Source organism: Clarias gariepinus, chromosome 11, assembly GCF_024256425.1.
Source record: "Clarias gariepinus isolate MV-2021 ecotype Netherlands chromosome 11, CGAR_prim_01v2, whole genome shotgun sequence".
Taxonomy (NCBI): Eukaryota; Metazoa; Chordata; class Actinopteri; order Siluriformes; family Clariidae; genus Clarias; species Clarias gariepinus.
The window spans coordinates 23,977,135-23,998,878 of record NC_071110.1 but is presented as its reverse complement, the minus strand read 5'-3'; the positions used below and the strand labels follow the sequence as shown (position 1 = coordinate 23,998,878).

The window sequence follows — 21,744 nt, the reverse complement described above, 5'->3', positions numbered from 1 at the left end:
AATTGAAAAACTTAAAAATGTATCCCGAATTGTGATTTTAATATTTTAAACCTTGTGATACTTGGAGAATTGCACCAGCTAGGCATGGTGATATCGTATCAGGACGTCCCTGGTGATTCCCATCCCAAACAAAAGCTGGTTGTTTTCTTTGCTTTTCATAAGGCATGGAAAAAAAATGAAGGCAATTCTTTTTTTTATTTTTTTTAATTTTTTTTTTTTAGCTTAAAACTAAAGATTTTAGTTTTAAGCTGCTTTTGCTTGTGAGTTTGGTTAATAAATTCAGCTATGTGTCATAAATTTGGTGTAAAGCAAGTTTTTTTTTTTTTTACATCATGGCTGCCATAACAATTACCTACATGAATAACAATCCAGTGACATGCAGGACACAAAGCCAGTGTATTGTTAAGTAGAAGATTTAGAATGATCTAGGATGTTTTGTTGTGCTTTTATTATCTTTTTTGGTATCTACAGTGCAAGTGTTTTTTTGTTTTGTTTTTTTGTGGCAGGGTGAGGTAGGGTCAAAAGTGTAACTGATGTTAATAGGAAAATGTTCAACAAATGGGTGGTGTGATGCCACCACCTTTAGTTTCATTATTTTTCAATAGCAGCACCACCCGAAGTTCAAGTTTGTTTTTTCTTTTTATTAATATTTATTGCATTTATTAAAGAACATATATTTTTAAATATTTAAAATCACAGCATCAACTCTTCTAACACTTTTTGTTTGAACACATTTGAAATCCCTATTTTTTAATGAAAAATGTGTTGAACCTATCCTGATTGAGCCATCTCTGCCATATGGTTAAAGAAAAAATCCACGAGATGTCACTTTGTTTTTAAATCCTCTGTCTATTTAATTGCTTGAAAATAAACTGGATCTAAAACAGCTGTTCTGTTGCACCACTAGCACGCACACACACACTCTTAATTTTTTTTCCTTTTTGGTAATTTATAAATATATTTATGCCTTTACCATAAAGGAACATCTCAACCATTTGGAAGAAGCAAAAATGAGAATGAATTATAAACGGATTAAAAAAATAGAAAACAATTTGGCAGTGATTTATTTATTTTTTTTCTTACTGAAGGTGTTAAAGGTCTAAATTGACTCTCACCAAGTGCTGATACCCGAGCCTCCTACCAATAAGCACAGAAAGCCTCACCATATTAATAATTATATACATTTTATTATTTATATATTACATCTGCCACTCAAGTCTGAATATATAATAATGGGAGTGCATTATTATTAACCTTGCAGCTGCACTACTCTCAGAGGTGCTGTTATAGGAAATTAATCAACACTTTCTGACATCACTTTCTGAGATTCGAGAATTGTAATATTCTAGATAGATAGATTCTTTATTGATCCCAAAGGAAATTACAAAATATTTCCTACTTTTAAATGACCTGCATACATCAGTATATTTTTTTTTTTATAACTGCTTAACTTTCACCATGATATGAGTAATGACTAATCTGCTTGCCTTTCCTCTTATTTTTGTCATTTCTTTATACTACCTCATTTACACCTTCTTCTGCCAGGATCTGTGGGAAAGAACCTGGCGAATAAACCCAACGTGTATGTCTCGAGCAGTGCCGGAGCCAGGTGGAGAGAGGTACCGATACACTCGCGCAGTCTCGTTACTTACCTGATAAAATGATTCATTATGAGTTTGTAGATACTTATACGGAATCTAATGCTACACTACAGGCACTGGCTGGTCCTCACTTCTACACCTGGGGTGACCATGGGGGCATCCTGATGGCTATTTCACAAGGTGGCTCCACCAAGACACTTAAGTGAGTCATAGTTTTTTTTTTTTAACAAGCTTTAATGTATTGTCGAGAGAACCTGCCCTCATACTGACCCCTTGTACATCCACGACGCAGAGCCTTGATTCCAGCATCAGCAGCAGGCAACAAAACAACAGCAAGAGAAGTGAATTTTAAATAGAGAATTTCATTTTAGTTTATAGATACTACAACGATTGATGCAAAAAAGGCAAATAATTTGTTTTGAATGATTCCTTCAATCCAAAGGAACATGTAGTTGTTTCTTCCATTGCCAATTCTTATCTATAGTTAGTTCCTATTAAATTTTTGATATGCAGAAGAAATTGAAAACTATTTTCGTAATTATATAGAGACATTATGCCACACTCCATATTATCCAGCCACTGCATGCAGTGCCGGCCCCAGGCTTGAATAAAATGGGAGGGTTGCATCAGGAAGGGCATCTGGCGTAAAACCTGTGCCAAGTTGTGTGCGGGCCGCTGTGGCAACCCCTTGACGAGAGCAGCTGAAAGAAAGATGATCATGGTAAACAACGATAAACGTTGATAAATTTACAAAATCAAACAAAGATTATGGAAATGAGTATAAAATGGGTATGAATCATATCTTATTTGGGTGATAACAGGGATTGTTTTACACTTATACTATGTGTTAGGAGGCTAGAAGTTCAGTATATGTTATTGGAGGCTCAGGTACAAAACTGTAGGGAATTCCCGTCCTGAACTGTTGAGCGACAGAAGTCACAAGTCTTCAAGGAACAGTTTTTTGCATCAGTCGAGGCCGGAACCAAACCACACGAGGCCACCATGCGATGAGAATCAGACAGGTCCAGAGGGTACTGGGGGGTCTGGATCACTGGCAGTTTAAAAGCAGCAGACAGTGGGAGACGAGCAGAGAAGAGAGAGATGGCAGTTAGTTATGGACACTGTCTCACAATATATGAAGTAAATATATATTTCATGCAGAGTGCAAGCAGGCAGTCCGCCAGGACTAACTATGACAGCATAACTAAAAGGGAGAGCCAGAAGGAAACACAGACATAAGGGCGCTCTCTGGGTAGTAGCAAAGTAGCAGATGTACTGTAGGTGCCTCTGCTAAACTAAGGAACTGAGGATGACAGCCCTGAATGCTGACCTGTGTCCAAAAAGCATGTTGCTGTAGCTGGCTTCATGTGTTTCAGAAGGAGCGTGCGCTAGCCCTGACACATCCTTCTTCTCAGCTAATTATCAAACGAACACATTTTGGAAGGTGACACAGATGTGTTAAAGCAGGGAAGAAACAAACACTGCAGTGCTGTTCCTGTTCCTGAGGCTGTGTGTGTCACTTGTGTTCGGCGCAGGTTCAGCACCAACGAGGGCGAGACATGGAACGAGTTTCAGTTTTCCCAGCAGGAGGTCTACGTGTACCAGCTGCTGACCGAGCCGGGTGAGAAGAGCACCATCTTCACCATCTTCGGCTCCTATGCCGATCAGACGCACAGCTGGCTCATTCTGCAGGTCAATGTCAGCGACGTGCTCGGTGAGGATGAATAATTTTAGTTTTTTTTCTCCTTAGAAGTATTCATGTTTTTAGTTGCTTCCAATTCCTCATCATGGCCAAGTTTTCCTCATGACCTTGAGGGTTTTATGGCAAGGCATATAAAGCTAATATTAGTTTAGTTGGTCTCAGTTTTACAAGATGACAGTAGGACCAGTGCAATCCTCACTCAGTGTAGTGTGCGCATTTCATTTCCGCGCAGCATTGCAATATTTGGACATATGGGAGAAAAAAAATCAAATACAAGACAGTTTATAAACAGCTTTTTTATTTTTTTTTACATTTTCAGTTATTTAATCATAAAGATCACATCTGTCCATGTCTTTTTTTTTTTCTTTTTTTTTTAATTAGATTTCCCTTTCCCAAGGCACATCCTGTACTAGAGATCAAAGCTTTAATGTGGTTGTGTATTGTACGCAGGTGTGCCATGCTCCGAGGGTGACTATAAGCCCTGGTCTCCGTCAGATGAGCGAGGAAACGGCTGCGTTCTAGGACGTGAACTGCTCTTCAAGCGTCGATCGCCACACGCAACCTGCTTCAATGGCGAGGACTTCGATCGCCCTGTCAGCCTGTCCAACTGCTCCTGCACGCGTCAGGACTACGAATGGTAATTTGCTTCATGAACACTGACACAGTGCAACAAAAAGAATAATCACCCCGACCTAATTTTCGGTTTCTGTTCTCCATATTTGTTACAATAACTGTTTTCGGGATCACACAAAAATAGCTTTCTTTTATCAAAGGAAAAATGTTACACAACACTTATATGACCAGTGTGAAAAAGCAAAAGATAGCTGGGGATCAGTCTTTCACATAGCTGTAAAAGAATAGTGGCCCACTCTTTCTCCTTTGAGGAATGGCTTTAATTCAGCCACATTGAAGGGCTTTCGAGCATGCACTGCCCATTTAAAGTCCTGGCAGAGCATCTCAATGGGGTTCAAGTCAAGACTAGGCCATTGTATTCATTCTTCGGGACCACTGAAAGGTGGATTTACACTTCTGCGTTGTCCTGCTGTATAATCCAGTTGCTCTTCAGCTTCAGATCATTCGACTGGAACTTTCCCTTTTAAGCGTTTTCTGGTAGAGGACATCATTTTATGCCCTTGACCAGCAAAACATCACCTCATCATCACATTACCCCCACTTTGTTTGTGTATTCAAGTTGTGACTCAATAGTGCACAGAACCTTATCAGAAAAGGCTTTGGGGTCATCAAGAGGATTTTATGCTCCTCTACCATATGTGTCACGTCATAAGCTGTTTCCTAATCTGAATCAAGCGATACCTGCAGTTCCTTTGTTACTTCCTGGTTTAGTTGTAAAGGCTCTTTTGAAAGACTTATGGTCGCCTTGGCAACATCACATTATAGATTCACTATGATTCCAGCTTTTGCTAAAGAGGTTTTGATATATATTGATGTTTATATATAAAAGTGTTGGCAGTCATAGAGACTGGGTACTCTGTAACTAAATGATTATTATGGTTTCAAGTATGGCTATTTGTCTTTAATAAATTAAATGATCATTTTAAAACTACTTTGTGCTTGCTCAGGCTGTTTTGTTTGAAGGTCTGAAATGAGCAGGACAAATATGCACAAATAGAAGAAACTATTTTTTCAGGGTCCTGTACTTAGATACGGACATCCGGACTTCATTTTCATGAGACTTAAAATGCATAGAATGCGTCACTTTAATTCACTTTTATTTGTATAGGACTGTTAACAATGGCCAGTGTTGCAAAGTATTGTAGCTTTACAGAATTAAAAAATATGGCGCTACAATAGAAAAATGTAAGGGAAAAAGTGCTATAGTCTTTATAATACAGGGTACCAACAAGCAGCCTGCACCATTTGATCCAAGTCTGCATGGTGGATCATATGTTATCAGTTTACCGTCACACAAGATTATTTAGAGCTTTAGATCAGTAGTTGTATTTAAAAATCAGTGTAGCATAAAAGTACTCCATCCAAGAGGTAACAAAAGCATTGACTATTTTTATGCACCATGTTGTGATATTATATTTATTATCTCTGCAATATTTGTGATAAATTGAGCTTCAAATGATAGACTGGAATTATTACTCAAACCCAGTCACTGTGTGATCAGAAAGCTTACGTCTAACTAAATTAAGTGTCAGAATTAAGTAGAGAGAAATTAATAAGCATCTAAATTACACCTAACACACTCCTTAACTTTAAGCTGGTGTTTCTCATCGTTTTTTTGCTGAAAAATATAACTGTGTCAGCATAAGAGTGGAAACTAATACCATGCTTGTAAATTATGAAGCCCAGAGAAAGTAGCAGCGAGCCTAAAATAAAACCCTGTAGAACACCAAACTTTAATTTTGTACACCTACTGTAGAAGAGTCACCATTTACATCTACAAACTGATAACGATCGGTAAAATAGGACCTGAGTTGGGAGTTGATAAATGATAAAACATTTTCCAGTCTATCAAAGAGAATAGAATGAACAGTGGTGTTAAAAGCCACACTAAGGTCAAGGACCAGTAGTATGCCATTTATTACTTTAATCAGTGCTGTCTCTGTGCTATGATACGGCCTAAATCTTGACTGCAGAAGTTCAAGTGGAATTCCTAACCTTGAACATTATAGCATAAAAGTTGAGTCGAGTTTATAGGTTTGGCATACACGACTCCTGTTAGCCTTCATTTCTCTTGGATTAAATCACCATGTCAAACGGACACTAAATTCCAGCCTGTGCCGTTTCACAGGGCCTGAGGAATGCTAGATAAATTCTTCCAAATTGCCTTCAAGATTCATAGTAGTGATAAATGAGCGAGGATTGCACCTCTAAGAGTGTTCTCATTCTTATTCGTGTCTCTCAGTGATTATGGCTTCAAGCTAAGTGAGGACCTCTCCCTTCAAGTATGTGTTCCTGATCCCGAGTTCTCAGGGAACTTGTATGCCCCTCCCGTTCCTTGCCCTATGGGGACGACGTATCGCCGCAGCAAAGGGTGAGATAACGCTCTAATGAGAAATAATGAGTCATAAGTTCATGAGCTTGCAGCAGTAGCACCACCTAGTGTTGAAACGTCTCTGAAACAGGATTGTGTGTCTGTTTGCAGGTATAGAAAAGTGCCTGGTGATACCTGCACTGGAGGAGATGTCGAGGCCAGGCTTGATGGAGAGATGCTCCCATGTCCTGTCGGAGGTCAGAATCCCTGTGTCTTGAATCCTAATGTTCTTTTCTTCCCCCCTAACCATTTTTCCCACAAATACCAACTACTCAACCTTTTAAACTATTCCTACTAAATAACTATTTACCTTTTGAGGTAACATTACCTCAAATGCGAAAGAACGTGGACTGTAATCTACTTCAGGGGTGGAGATTTACTGGCCACTTTAATAAGAACGATATTTATGCTATTGTCCAATCAGCCATTCATGTTTACATTACATTACATTTAGGCATTTTGGCAGACGCCCTTATCCAGAGTGACTTAGCAGTGTCTTCTTGTGCCAGTCCCAAGTCTGGATAAATGCAGAGGGTTGTGTCAGGAAGGGCATCCGACGTAAAACGTTTGCCAAATCAATGATGCGAATCACAAATACCAGCGAGACGAGCAATGCCACTGAAGAAAAGACAGGAGGCAGAGTTGGAGGTAGCAGAGCTGAAGATGTTGAGGTTCTCCTTGGGAGTGACAAGGAGGGATAGGATCAAGAATGAGTTCATCAGACGGACAACCCACGTTAGATGTTTTGAAGATAAAGTCAGAGAGGCCAGATTGAGGTGGTTTGGACATGTTCAGAGGAGAGATGGTAAATATAGCGTTAAAAGGATGCTGAGGTTGAAACTGCCAAGCAGGAGGTCTAGAGGAAGACCAAAAAGGAGATTTATGGATGCAGTGAGAGAGGACATGAAGTTAGTTGGTGTGAGAGAAGAGCTTGCAGAGGATAGGGTTAGATGGAGGCAGATGATTCGCTGTGGCGACCCCTGAAAGGGAACAGCCGAAAGACAAAGAAGAAGAAAGTAGCTGGCAAGCAAGTATAAGCGCGGTATTGCACAGATGGAAGATGTCAGTTACAGCCGTTAGGTTGAGATATTAACACAAACTGCAATGTGAAGGCAGTGAGAGTCAGGTAAAGTGGAAAACTTCTCACACCTGAGGAGAGTCTGTCTAATTAGTTTTTGTGTTTGTTTGTTGAGTGGTGTGTGTGTACCAATAAAGATGAGAGCAGAGCGGAGAACAACATGGAGAGAGGGAGAAAGTGTGCGTGCATGCACAGAGCTCACAACGTGCTTCTGCATAATGTGTGATTCACTTGTGGCTCACGTAGGGAAAAGGAAATAAATTATCGGCTCACAACACCACACAGACTAACTAGTAGTGATGGGTCGTTCTTGAATCATTCGTTCTTTAACGTGACTTAGAAGAACGAGTAGTCTCAGAGAGTGATTTGTTCATTTTCTACCCGGAGCGCATGCGCAAATCATCGCAAAACCTTCATAGGTTATGTACAGGAAACATAAACGAGTAGTTACCTTGAAGCCTTTTCGTTCTGAATCGTTCGTTCTTGCCACGTGACTCCCATAGATAAAATGAAGTGCAGTACACGGGAAACGGAATTTAACGGTTCTTCTTAAGGAGTCTTCAAGTCCTAGTCGTTGGTTCCTTTGTCACGTGACTCCTATAGACGCTATGCAGTGCAATAGATTCAAAAGAATGAACGACTCAGACCAGAAGATATGAGAGGTGAGCTGCTCATTATTTTTATCATAATATGTCCTTACTGCATTGTAATATTTTCATTAATTACACTATAGCCAAAATTTGTGTATGCAGACGTATTGGCTGTCTGTTTATTACACACATTAATGTATGTGTGTTATTAATAATGAATAGTTTCTCGTAACAAAGTATTTAATGTAGCATATTTTGCTTGGGCCTTAGTTTTTGGTTAGCACATCAGCTGCATGCTATATGATGTTCTCTCCATTTTGCACATTTAAATATTCTTTGATTCTGACTACCTTACTTGTATAAAGTTATACTTTGAGTATGCCTGGTATCATGTCACAATATCACGTCATACGTGCATACCACGTACTGTACTGACACCACCTAGTTAAAAACCTTTCTACCAATGAACACTGCTTATGCCAAAGTGTATTGTGCTCAAGCAACATAGGCTTGTTTTCTTTTCCAGTTTCTTGAACCATGATTGATTGCTGCGTTTGACGCAGTGAATTCATCAAAATCTAATCAGTGCTTTGTGTACAGTAGATTGGGTTTGTCATTTGTTTTTGCAGTCATGATTGTTACGGATTGACTTTCAAATACAATCATAAGAGTTGAAAAAAAAAAAAACATAACCTGGAATATTGGTATGCAGCGAATGAGGTTTGTTCCTTCATTTCAACATTCTGTATACAGTTTAGCTGGAGCCGATCAGCTCTGCTTGGTTTACCTAATGAGAACTTACAAGGCTGACTAAATACTGTACATTTAGATTAATTATCTAGCAAATATACAACTTATTCTTTGTGATGTGTGCTCCCGTGTAGAGAGTAATGAATTCATCCTGTACGCCGTGAGGAACTCTATCCACCGCTATGACCTGGCTACGGGTATGGACCAGCCCCTGCCTCTCTCAGGCCTGCGTGAGGCCGTGGCTCTGGACTTCGACTATGAGAAGAACTGCCTTTACTGGGCCGATATTTCACTGGATACCATACAGGTATAAGCATTGTGCTGTGACTGCGAGTCGAATTAATGTCCTCAACGATTAGGAATATGATTTTGCTTCAAGACTTTTTTTGTAAGCCTTTGTTTGTCATATATTACAGCACAGTGAAATTCCTTCTTCACATATCCCTGGAGTAACTGGGGTTAGAGTGCAGGGTCAGCCATGATACAGCTCCCCTGGAGCAGATAGGGTTAAGAGCCTTGCTCAGGGTCCCAACCACTGTGCCAACAGTGGAGCTGGGGATCGAACCGCCGATCTTCCGAAACAGTAACTCACTGTCTTAGCCCTCTGAGCCACCACTGCCACTTGTGAGATATATAACGTATGATTTGACTCTTGGGTGGCATGGTGGTGTACTGATGTCGCCTTGCTTCTCCAGGGTCCGGGGCCGATTCCCAGCCAGGTTCAGTTCCTGTGTCAGAATTTTGATGTTCTCTCTGTGCTTGGTGGGTTTCCTTCGTGTACTCCAGTTTCCTCCTGCAGTCCAAATACTTGCAGATTAGGCTAATTGGCGTTCCCGTAGCGTGTGAATGCATGGGTATATGTATGTGTGCCCTGCGCTCGATTGGACAGGGTGTACCCTGTCTCATGCCCCAAGTCTCCCGGCCACTTCCATGACCCTGAATACCCCCCCCCCTGATTTTATCCCTAATTTAGTCATGTCCAATTCCTCCCCATCACTAGGAGGCTCCCACGTTAATGCTACCACTAGGTTGGAAGGGGTAAAGACTATCATGTGTTTCCTCCCAACCACATGACACCAGCCGACTGCATCTTTTCGAACTGCTCACTCTCACACACTCAGTGGACAGCACTATCCGCTCCTTCCGCTTGCGTGAGCTCACGGACGCCCCTGATTGGCCGTAGAGCCTTGATTAATGTGGAAGCACTAAGTACCTCTCATCCCTCCCCTCGGCTCGGCCAATCAGCTCTCTCTAGGCCTCCGCCGGCAAGAGGTTACAGCATCACCCGGGAATCGAACTCGCGATCTCCGATTGATAGGGCGAGCTTTACCACTTCTTGCATTATAGCAAGTCTTAAAAAATGGATTTAAAGTAATGTATTACGTATTTGTGATTATACAGGATTACAAGTTAAATAATGCTCATATAAATTCGCATTCATGTGCGGGAGATCTTGCAACCCTAATAAGCGCCGTATCTCTTTGCATTTCTATAGAGGCTGTGTTTAAACGGCAGTTCTGGTCAGGAGGTGATTGTTCGGAAAGGTCTGCAGAACGTCGAGGCTCTGACCTTCGATCCTGTCAGTCGACTTCTCTACTGGGTTGATGCCGGCTCTCAGAGGATTGAGGTAAATTATATAAAAAAAATATGGCATACTGTTAACACTATGATGTTTGTAATGCATTGGGTGCAGTGGTGTGTGAGGCAGTAACAACTTCTTGCTCAGGTCTCAAACCCTGATGGGGATCTGAGGCGCACTCTGGTCAACGCCTCCATCCTGGAGCATCCTCGAGCCCTGGCCCTTATGCCTGGAGAGAGGTATGAGAATCTTTTGGACTCGTTTAAAATCAGTTTTTAAAAACAAAAGAGAAAGTGTTCTCTTTTCTCCTTTACACTTTTCTCAAGTGTTCCTTTGTCATGTTAATGATGTATCCAGCATTAGATGTAGGGGGGATATCAAACGTTGGATTCAAAGTTCCAAAAAGCAAAACAGCGAATGTGTGAAAGCTTTTAAAGCGTGCTACGACTGAGGCCTGGCACATCAGTGATGAGCACAATCGTAAGGAAATGAAGAGATGAGACAGAGAGAGACTAAAGGGCGATTGCACTGCTGCACCAATTATTTTGCATAGAAATGAATTTCTATTGGTACCATTATCAGCAGGTGATGGGAAATTAAGAGTGAAAATATGAGACGTCATTTATCCACACTCTGGCTTTTTGAGAAGACAAATACAGAATTTTTTTACATGGACTTCTTGCCTATTTAATACACTTTGTCTATCTGACAACAAGCTTTCGTATTCCCTTGTTTAAAAATGTGCTGTGAGCCACAAATGCACCGCTGGCTTTATTTCTTCACCAGAAGTAAATCTTCGGGGCCTCCGAGTGGCGCAGTGGTAAAGTGCTCGCCCTATCATCTTGGAATTAGTGGTTTAATTCCCGGGTGATGCTGTAACCTCTCGCAGCCGGAGGTCTAGAGAGAGCTGATTGGCCGAGCTCTCTCAGAGGGGAGAGATAAGATGTACTTAGTGCTCCCACATTAATCACGGCTCTACAGCCAATCAGGGGCGTCTGGGAGTTCGCGCAAGCAGAAGCAGTGGATAGTGCTGTCCTCCGAGTGTGTTACGCCATCCCAAATAGTGCGTGAGCGAGCAGGTCGAAAAGATGCGGTCGGCTGGCCAAAGTGCGGATAATTTTTTTACTCCCCCTCGTAGACCATCCTGTTGATGAAATTCGACGGAATTTATTACACAATTAATCCTGGAATGCTGTTATAGGTCCTAAATGTCTTAATCTTTTTCTAGTCAATTTTTCTAATATTTGATCTTTAAGTATTTATGGCCTGTAGTGTTTCATCATCCTCACTGTATCATGCCATGTTTGTTAGCCTGATGTTCTGGACAGACTGGGGGGACAGGGCAGCTGGCGTATACCGCAGCTGGATGGACGGCTCCAACGTGTCCCGCATCGTGTCAGACGGCGTGCGCTGGCCCAATGGCATCACGGCCGACGAGCGCTGGCTGTACTGGACAGAAGCATACGGAGATCGCATCGAGAGATCAGACTTCACAGGTGGACAGCGCACAGTGCTCATGGAGGGGCTGCCACATCCCTATGCTATAGCCGTGTTTAAGGTACATCCAATTCCCATGATCTTCTATATTTAATAAATCAGTGCAGCAGCCAGGCTTGAGCAGTACTAGAATAAGTTGTCGTTTGCCTCGTCAGAATGACCTCTACTGGGATGACTGGTCAAGAATGGGCATCTTTAAGGCACCCAAGTCAGGCTCACCGAACAGCGAGCTTCTAGTGGGCAGGCTGACTGGTGTCATGGACCTTAAAATCTTCTATAAGGGCAAAGCTAGAGGTCAGCCAGTACTCCAGGTTTCATGTCTAAGTCATAGGAATGCTTCTTAACTGTACATGTTAGAAGTTATTTTTTTTGTCTGTCTGTGTGTGTTTGTGTTTCCTGCAGGTCATAACGCATGTGCGGATCAGCCATGTACGCTGCTGTGTTTGCCCCAGCCAGACCACAAGCACAGCTGTGTGTGTCCAGACGGAGTAGCCACTACCAGACTGCCCTCAGGAGAGCTTCAGTGTCAGTGTCCCAGCGGGTACCAGCTACAGAACAACACCTGTGTGAAGACGGGTGAGAAACGTATCTCACACACGTATCTCGCTCCCGTGAAGGTGTACAAACAAAGCATGGTGAAAACAAAAAGTTTGTATGCAGGGTCGCGGGGGGCCTGGAACCTACTGTATCCTGAAAACTTAGGGCATGAGGCAGGGTACACCCTGGACGGGGTGCCAATCCATCTCAGGGGCACACATACACACACACATACATACTCACACACCTATTCACACACTACGGGCAATTTGAGAACACCAATTAGTTTAATCTGCAACTCTTCAGACTGTAGGAGGAAACCGGAGTACCCGGAGGAAACCCACCTGGCATGGGGAGAACATGCAAACTCCACGCACACAGAGGCGGGAATCGAACCCGGACCCTAAAGGTGCAAGGCAATGCTAGCCATGCCGCCTTGTTCTTCAGTTACAGTTGATTTGTAATTCCTTCTGGCATTAGGTACCTGTTTGATGTAGGAATATACTGTAGAAGAGAAATCTTAAATGCACCGTAAAAGCTCGACCGAATTTCTTCTCAGTATTACAGATTGTAGAGCTAGGCTCTGATGTTGGGTAACATGTCAACTTTAGAACGTTTTAGCGAAAATCTCATTGGATTAATGAACTTGAAAAACAGGCATGTTTATAATAAGAATAAGAAGAATCAGGCTGTCAGTACATCACGCGAGAGCACCAGCCGTGTAAAACGAAAAGCTCTGCAGAGTGCCGCTTGCTGCTTTGCTTTGTAGCGTCGCCTCCGGTTAAAAAACGGGTTTTAATCTGCAAACCCGATTTACTGATTATCATCTAAAGTTCTTTCGGAGAGGTTGTGCTGAACGTGCTCCTCTTTCTTTGTCTTACGGGTTTCATATGTGACTTTCTTCTTGTCTGAGAAAAATCTGGATAGTTTAGAACAATGTATTTAAAATGGAAATGGCAAAAAAAGAAATCTGACTTCCAGGCATTTGCGTAAAGACTCAATACAAGATGTTGAGCTTTTCGTAATGTATCAGAACTGATGTTACACACGGAGATGATTTCCTCTGATTGTAATAAACCGCTGTACTGCAGATGAGAGAAGTCGAGTGGTGCTAGATCTGGTTCTATTTGATCTTTTATCATTGCTCCAGACTTTTGGGTCAACGTGTACTGTATATAATTTTCCACAGACTTCCTGTTGATTGTAGGGCATTATAATTACACAATATCACACTCTAGGGAGTGCTGTCGTGCTGAATATCAGCATGGCTGTGATACCGTCATAGGCACGAGGGAGCAGCCCAAGTTTATTTTCACAAACACCATTTATTGTGAAGAGATTATGATACGTTTGTTTATTTAACCAGTTATTTTGCTCCATCAACACAAATCTTTCTGCAACTAGCGGAACAAACTGGTGGAGCTGGCGACCATTAGTCGGTGTAACTGACGGGTGAGAGTAGCTTCAAGTTTCTAAGTTTTTCTCGTAAGAATTTAAAGTATTACATTAACATTTCTGTAAGTTTCTGTTTATATTTCCACTTATTTTTCTTTAGAATATCATCGTCAGATGCAAACGCTCAACAAACACTAAGTAGTGCCCTTGATCAGGGGTTAGATAGGGATTTGAGACTCTCTCCACGTTAGGGGACCTGCCTTTATCCATGCTAATGAACAACAATACTGTACATATAGTTTCACATCTCAATGCTGTTACCGTCTCTGTCGTATTTTCCAGCACCCATTGAAAGCCTCTCGTCCAATCAGATTACTCAGTTGGGACTAACTAATTGTTTTTTTTTAATCCCATTTATTCTGTCTCTTCTGCTCGACAGAGCACACTTGTTTGCCGAACCAGTACCGCTGCTCAAACGGCAAGTGCATCAGCAGCATCTGGAAGTGCGACAGCGACAACGACTGTGGAGATATGAGCGACGAGCAGGAATGCCGTGAGTGACAGCCGCCCTAGCCCTGCACAGATCTACCGCTCAGATAGAGCCGTCTCGCCTCCACCTCTGGTTCCCGGGGTTTACAGTTTTCTCTGTGTTTTCGCAGCCACTACTTCGTGCGATCCGTCCGTGCAGTTCCGCTGTGTAGCTTCAGGCTCGTGCATCCCTATGGCTTTCAAGTGTGATCACGAGGACGATTGTGGTGACAACAGCGACGAAGAGCACTGCGGTGAGCTTGTGAACGAGTGTGTGTGTGTAAGGGCCGTTGGAACAAATTCGAGTTAGGGCTGCGCAATATGATCACATGAAGTGTGTAAAATTGCATGCTTGTCATATATATTTTTTTATATTGTTAGGCGTCAATGCTTTATTTCATAAGTAGTGTGTGTGATTGAGCCTGTATGTGTGTCGAGGTGTGTTTAGTGTCGGTGGTAATATTGTTAGCCACGCTGTATGTTGTTGCAGACTCTCATCAGTGTGGGCCTGCCGAGTTCACATGTGCGAGAGGAGTGTGTATCCGTGACGCCTGGCGCTGTGACGGCGATAACGACTGCCGGGACTGGTCCGACGAAGCCAACTGCACTGGTGAGAACACGCGGCGTGCTACCTCAGTGAGACGACATGGTACTGACGCGCGCCTTCTCATTGCTTTTTCCCCTCTCACACACTTCCACAGTGGGCCATCACACATGCGAGAGCAGCAGTTTCCAGTGTCACACAGGTCACTGCATTCCTCAGCGCTGGGTTTGTGACGGTGATGATGACTGTCAGGATGGCTCCGACGAGGAACCCAGTCACTGTGGTCAGTCGCTGATGAAACACATCCACACACACACACCTTGATCTTTGTTAAATGGCCGACCAAGTGCCCTAACCCTAACTAACCTCCTTTGTGGTGCACTATATAATATAACATATTGAGGCAGGATGTTTTAGGGAGCCAGCGGTGTACATTTGCAGACATTACGGTTCTGACAACCAACATTATAGACAATGAGAGCGACGGCAGTAAAAGCGTCTGTGTTATAATTACAGCATGCGATGATGTCCGTTTTTTTCAATCAGGCTTTTGGATGAACAACTCATATTCGCTGTGCCTTAAATACACTGATGAAAAGCCTAATTGAAGACATTTTTAAACCTTTAGTCAGCAAGGCATTGCAATTAATGAGCTGGTTAATCAAAAGGCCAGCGATAATGACGAGGAAAAAGTCTGCTCTGTGATAAGAATTTTAACTAACGGTTGAAAGGGAAAATCTGATGAAATAAAAATGACACCCTACGGAAATAATCAAAGTGCAAAGAATGCTGGCAGAAACAAGAAAATCAGAAAATGTACATGGGTTTGCTTTGATTAGTGAAGAAAAGATTTTGTAATGCATTAAAACAGCAGAAAACTCAACACACCAGACGTCTGACGTATGAGTCTATTTTCTGCATCAGGTGGCATTGTGCTGTTTGAACTTTGACCTGTCCAGTCAGACACGTATGGAAGTACCTTATGTTTTACCTTACAGAAGGAGATCATTGTAACGGCTTCCTGTGTTCTAACGGCACGTGCTTACCTGCCAGCTCCCACTGTAATGGCGTAGAGGAATGCCCAGGAGGCGCTGACGAGCAACACTGTGGTTAGTATTTCAGTGTGCACATGAGCATTGGTGCATTATTTACATATTTTTTTAAATTATTATTACTACTTTTTTTTTCAACATAGTAATCATCTGTTGTTTATCTGACGTTGTATTTGCCAAGTCCCACTCTGATCAGATGATTGTTTTTAAACAAAAGCAGAATTAAAAGAGGGGGCACTAACTTTTGAACATGACTGTATTTACCACTTTATACTGTACTGCTAAGCATCTGATACTATTTACAGTAAAAACACAGAGACATCTAGTGTTTACTTGAGCATGGTTTATCTCAACCGAGTGGTAGAGATGGCTCAATCAGGGCCAGTTCGATACGTTTTTCCAAGATAACAAATGTGCTCTACCGAAAAGTTGTTCAGAACTTTGAAGGGATAAAGGAAAAAGTTTTTTTTTTTTTTTGTCAATTTCCCACTCATTAGAACTAAGGATATTGTATTTGGGTCTTTATTTTACACCCTTTAAAAAAAAAATGCACATTGCTGTTGAATAAGAGGAATAAACAAATAAAATGTTTTTTTTTTATTATTATTACTTTTTTTTCCTGCTGCATAGATGGTATATTTCAAACCCGATATGTGTGTTCTGACAGATCCGCTGTGCACACGCTACATGGAGTTTGTGTGTAGGAACCGAGCTCAGTGTCTCTTCCAGTCGCTGGTGTGCGATGGTACGAAGCACTGTTCCGACGGCTCGGATGAAGACGCTGCTTACGCCGGCTGCTGTGAGTCCAGTTGTTTGCATTGGTGCTTCCTACTTTTGCAATCCATGTTTTTCTATTTTATTCTCGCATGTTAATTGGATGTTAAAAGTTGCACTGAGTAAATCCAGCTGGATAATCATCTGATATCAATACGGAATTAATCCGATCTCCCTGTTCATGTCCCGGCATCAGCCACGCATCCCGAATTTGAGAAGAAATGCGACGCCTACAATTTCCAGTGCTCCAACGGCATGTGCGTGAGCCTGGACTGGAAGTGTGATGGCATGGACGACTGTGGCGACTACTCAGACGAGGCAAACTGTGGTAAGTGCCATCCTGTTAATCAACCCTAAATTACTGCTTGTAGTGTAGTGGTGTGGGATTTGGCCCTGAGTTCTGGATTCTCTCTCTCAGCGGGTTCAGCCACAGAGGAGCCGGGCTGTTCACGTTACTTCCAGTATGAGTGTAAGAATGGGCGTTGTGTGCCCACGTGGTGGAAGTGTGATGGTGAGAATGACTGCGGAGACTGGTCTGATGAGGCACAATGCACAGGTATGTAGTCTTTGGACCTGTCTTTCACCTAATGAAATGAACACACCCTGTTTCTGTTTAAGTTCTGTTAAGATTTTGGTTTCATGCTATACTTAAGCAGGTCTTCCTCAGTTCCTATTAAAGGAGGCCAGTGAATGTTATTTTAATCCCTGTAATTATTATTAATGTGTTTGTTCGTGCTTCTAGATGGACTCTCTCCCCATACTAGTGCCCCGGGCCCTGCCACTTGTGCCCCTAACCGTTTCCACTGTGGCTCTGGAGCATGTATAGTGAATAACTGGGTGTGTGATGGCTATGCTGATTGTCCTGATGGCAGCGATGAAGTGGGCTGCCCAACAGGTAGCCCAGTCCTGACTCCTGCACTCACTCTCTCCCACTCATACCTCATCATTGCTGCCTGTGTGTCTTACTCAAATGTGTGTGTGTGTGTGTTTTAGCCTCCAACAGCTCGGTGACTCAGATGCCCATGTCCACTCGTGCCCCTGACCCGACTGGCCGTTGTTCCAGAGGGCAGTTCCTATGTCGTAAGCCGCCCACATGCATCCCACAATGGCAGCGTTGCGATGGCCACCAGAACTGCCAAGACAACTCCGACGAGTCTGGCTGTCGTAAGTGTCCACCTTCGCTACCACACAATTATGTTTCTACAGTAACAACTAGCACAGGGAGCACTTGTGGGCTGTTTACTTTGCATAAGTTGTTAAAAAAAACACGTGTACGTGTTGGTGACATTCTATAATTAAAACATTGGATTATTTTTCATTCCATTTCTTCATCAATAATACCAATTAATGTAAAAAAAAATTTACAGTCATTTTTAAAAGTTATTACCCGCTCTTTTAATTCTGTGTTTAATTATATGTAAAAACAACATAGTAATCATCTGTTGTTTATCTGACGTTGTATTTGCCAAGTCCCACTCTGATCAGATGATTGTTTTTAAACAAAAGCAGAATTAAAAGAGGGGACACTAACTTTTGAACATGACTGTATTTACCACTTTATACTGTACTGCTAAGCATCTGATACTATTAACAGTAAAAACACAGAGACATCTAGTGTTTACTTGAGCATAGTTTATCTCAACCGAGTGGTAGAGATGGCTCAATCAGGGCCAGTTCGATACGTTTTTCCAAGATAACAAATGTGCTCTACCGAAAACTTGTTCAGAACCTTAAAGGGATAAAGGAATGAGGGTTTTTTTTGGTCAATTTCCCACTCATTAGAACATGCACGACCTCACAGACAATTCCCTAGTATTTCTGTGATTGATGTTTTATATATATATAAAAATCTCTGTCGATCTTTCTGCTCTTTGTTTAGCCACGCGTGAGTCTCTGGTGTGTGTGAATGGGACACTGTGTGCTGACCGGGAGGCATGTGTACTGGAGAGTGAAAGATGTGATGGCTTCTTAGACTGCTCAGACCACAGTGATGAGGATAACTGCACCGGTGAGAAAGCCCATACATATTTTATCCCCATTAAATACACTTGTGTTGTGGTTCCAGCTGGTTTAAATCCTGTCTTTGGTTTCTGCTCATCAGCTGACCAGCTGGTGTATAAAGTCCAGAACCTGCAGTGGCACGCAGACTTCTCCGGTACCGTCACACTCACCTGGTCCCGGCCCAAAAACATGCCGCCCTCCTCCTGTTCCTTCCTCATCTACTACAGGTATTATACGTCCTTAATCTTACACCTCACCTCACACGTATGGTCTTCCACTCTGAAATGTGTTGAAAAGAGTTAATCCAGTGGTTCTCAAAATGTACTCTTTTCAGACTCTCTGGTTGTAATAAACATGCTGATAATTATTGCACACATTTAAATTATGACCCTGGTATTTGATATTTTCTTAAATGAGTCCCTCGAGGACTTCCATTACTGTTATCGATGTGTATGTTTAGCGACACCTGCTGGCCATAATTAGCATATCTGCTGCGTTTAAAACACACCGACATCACAAAGTGGCATTTAACAGTAAGATGTATTCAGTACGTTTAATATATTTCATGGGTTTGGATGAAAAATTACCTTTAGCCCAAACGACTTTTACTGCCAACAACGTCGCTTTTTAGCCTGCGTTTACTTTTCCATCCGTTTCCGAGGCAAGGCTCGTTTATTTATTGTTTGTACAGTATGTCAAGACACATATGCATGAAATAAAAGTGCACGGAGAACACTGATCAAAATACAAGATGTAATATAATAACATGGAGTAGAGAGAGAAGAAAAAAATAAGGTCTATAAAAAGGAAAAAATGTTGCTATGATAATGTGTTTGAGTGACAACTGAAGTATAACAATCCTTTAATGGAGTAAATAATAAATAATTCAGGTGGCGTTCAAGTCAAACCATTCAAGTGATGAACTGTCTCGTGAATGAATTTCCGTAAAGTCTATAGATGAGACGAGATACGTGTTATGAGACACTTAAAACATTAAAAACAGTAAAACAAATGTTTTAAAGAAGTCTATACATCTATGAATATCAATCCCAGCCACTGACTTTTGCCCAGTTTTTTGCTAATGTTTGTACTAACCTGCGCATGACATCATATGAATAATGAATTTGGTTAATTCTAGGAGTAGGTGTAAACCTCAGACTTCAACCTCAGATCTACTGAATCCACCACTTACTTTTTGGTTCAAAGGGCAACAGTTCAATTATGCAATATTAAATGAGCGGGAGTGCCGTTATACTGGATATCAGTACGGCCGTCATGCAGCTGGCGACCAACAGTTAGTGTAATTAACCTGGGGGAAATTATTATTTTTTTAATTCTTACTAATACAGTGTAGCCAAAATATCAGGAGTATAAACCATGGTGGACAGTCCTGTAAAAAAAGTTCTTTATATTTTCACTTATTCGGCTTTTAGAATATAAACTTGGGTTGGGTTCCAAATAGCTTTGTGTAAATGGAAAGCTAGTGCGCTATGTAGCTATGATCACTTGCCCCACACTCCAATTAGTGCCTGAATGCCTTTTCATTCCAATCAGATTGCTTTGTCGATGCTAACTGTTGTATAGTATTTAATGATCAGTGGTGAACAAGTACATAAATAAGACATCTATGCTTTACATCTGCCGAATATATACAGTGGAACCTTGGAATACGAGCAGAATTTGTTCCGGAAGCGGCTCGTATTCCAAAACACTCGAAAACCAGATGAAATTTTAAAAACACACTAACGGAATCACTGCTGTTGAGTAAAAATAAAACAAATTAACCTGCACTTTACCTTTGAAATGAATCTCGACACAGCAGTGTTTCTGTGTAGAGCAGACAGAAAGAGTGTGTCTGTGAAGGTGAAAGTAGGAGAACACACACACACACACACACACACACACACACACACACACACACACACACACAGCAGGCAAAGAGCAGCCTAAGCCTTGAGCAGAGAGAGAACATTCTAATGAAACTCTTTCTTTCCACACTCACTGTACACACACGCATACAGACACAAAATAAAAAATAAAAATGTAATAATCAAATGTCTCTGTGTTGCGCCACACAACGAATCGATTATGAAATTCGTTGCCAACACTTTTAGTAATAGTTATTTTATCGATTCGTTGTTGCAGCCCTATAAAAGTGTTCCATTTAAATTTCCACTTGAGTAAAAGTGCAAAAGTACTTGCCTCCAAGTATCCATTAGTATAAATTTTAGTGAGTTTGTGTTTTCTAACCATTGTTCATACAGGAAGTCCTCAACTTACAAACCAGTTCGCTTCTGGGAGCATGTTTGTAAGTCAGATTTGTTTTTAAGTCTGACAAAGTGTGTCATAGCCACCTTTGACATGAATATACAATGTAAAGCATACAAATCTACTAAATCTAATTAAATCTATGTTCCCTTTCCCCACACTGCCATCATGTGGCAGAAACCGTAACCGCACCTAAGGAAATGAATCTCGCACGTCAAATGTAACAGTGTTGTCTCTGCGCCTTTAAATCACAAGGGGAATCCCTGTCTCAGAGCTGTTTTCCACTCTATTGGACTGTGAATTCTGTTTGGTTAAGGATTCTTTTAAATTTGGATTATTCACCATCGGGACAGCTTTACAGGACAGCCATTTTGTATTATCACGCTTCTTGGCTGTTTCATTGAAACCAGTGAGGCCGACTCATTTCTCACACATACAATATACCGGACTTTATACATTTTACACATTGACTTACACACTGAAAATATTGTATATAATTGTAAATATTGGACTGTAAAAATCTTGCACTGCAGTGTCTATTTTTTGTCAAACACACGTGGGCTACTTCCCTGATTTGTTCGCATCTAAGAATGTTCGTAAAACCTCAGTCCATTCAGATCTGCGGAAAATCTTAACGTACATTTACATTTAGGTATTTGGCAGACTCTCTTATCCAGAGTGACTTACTTTTTTTTTTTTTTTTTTTTTTATCTCATTACGCAACCGAGCTGTTAAGGGGTTAAGGGTCTTGCTCAAGGGCCCAACAGTGGCAACTTGGTGGTTGTGGGATTTGAACCTGGGATCTTCCGAACCGTAGTCCAATGCCTTAACCACTGAGTCACCC

General features: G+C 41.7%; 1 protein-coding gene across 1 annotated transcript in view; it reads left to right on the top strand.

The window, feature by feature from the left end:
- sorl1 (sortilin-related receptor, L(DLR class) A repeats containing) overlaps positions 1-21,744 on the top strand; it is an 86,898-nt gene that overhangs the window by 51,310 nt on the left and 13,844 nt on the right. The window contains exons 11-34 of the mRNA XM_053507264.1: positions 1,546-1,619; positions 1,715-1,803; positions 3,137-3,315; positions 3,754-3,940; positions 6,179-6,307; positions 6,419-6,504; positions 8,860-9,032; positions 10,221-10,352; positions 10,452-10,543; positions 11,616-11,862; positions 11,957-12,095; positions 12,204-12,377; positions 14,173-14,286; positions 14,393-14,515; positions 14,752-14,871; positions 14,963-15,088; positions 15,804-15,914; positions 16,525-16,656; positions 16,828-16,959; positions 17,050-17,187; positions 17,374-17,526; positions 17,625-17,795; positions 18,511-18,639; positions 18,733-18,859. Of these exons, the coding sequence (XP_053363239.1) occupies positions 1,546-1,619; positions 1,715-1,803; positions 3,137-3,315; positions 3,754-3,940; positions 6,179-6,307; positions 6,419-6,504; positions 8,860-9,032; positions 10,221-10,352; positions 10,452-10,543; positions 11,616-11,862; positions 11,957-12,095; positions 12,204-12,377; positions 14,173-14,286; positions 14,393-14,515; positions 14,752-14,871; positions 14,963-15,088; positions 15,804-15,914; positions 16,525-16,656; positions 16,828-16,959; positions 17,050-17,187; positions 17,374-17,526; positions 17,625-17,795; positions 18,511-18,639; positions 18,733-18,859 (3,277 nt within the window). The remainder of the gene's footprint in view (positions 1-1,545; positions 1,620-1,714; positions 1,804-3,136; positions 3,316-3,753; positions 3,941-6,178; positions 6,308-6,418; positions 6,505-8,859; positions 9,033-10,220; positions 10,353-10,451; positions 10,544-11,615; positions 11,863-11,956; positions 12,096-12,203; positions 12,378-14,172; positions 14,287-14,392; positions 14,516-14,751; positions 14,872-14,962; positions 15,089-15,803; positions 15,915-16,524; positions 16,657-16,827; positions 16,960-17,049; positions 17,188-17,373; positions 17,527-17,624; positions 17,796-18,510; positions 18,640-18,732; positions 18,860-21,744) is intronic.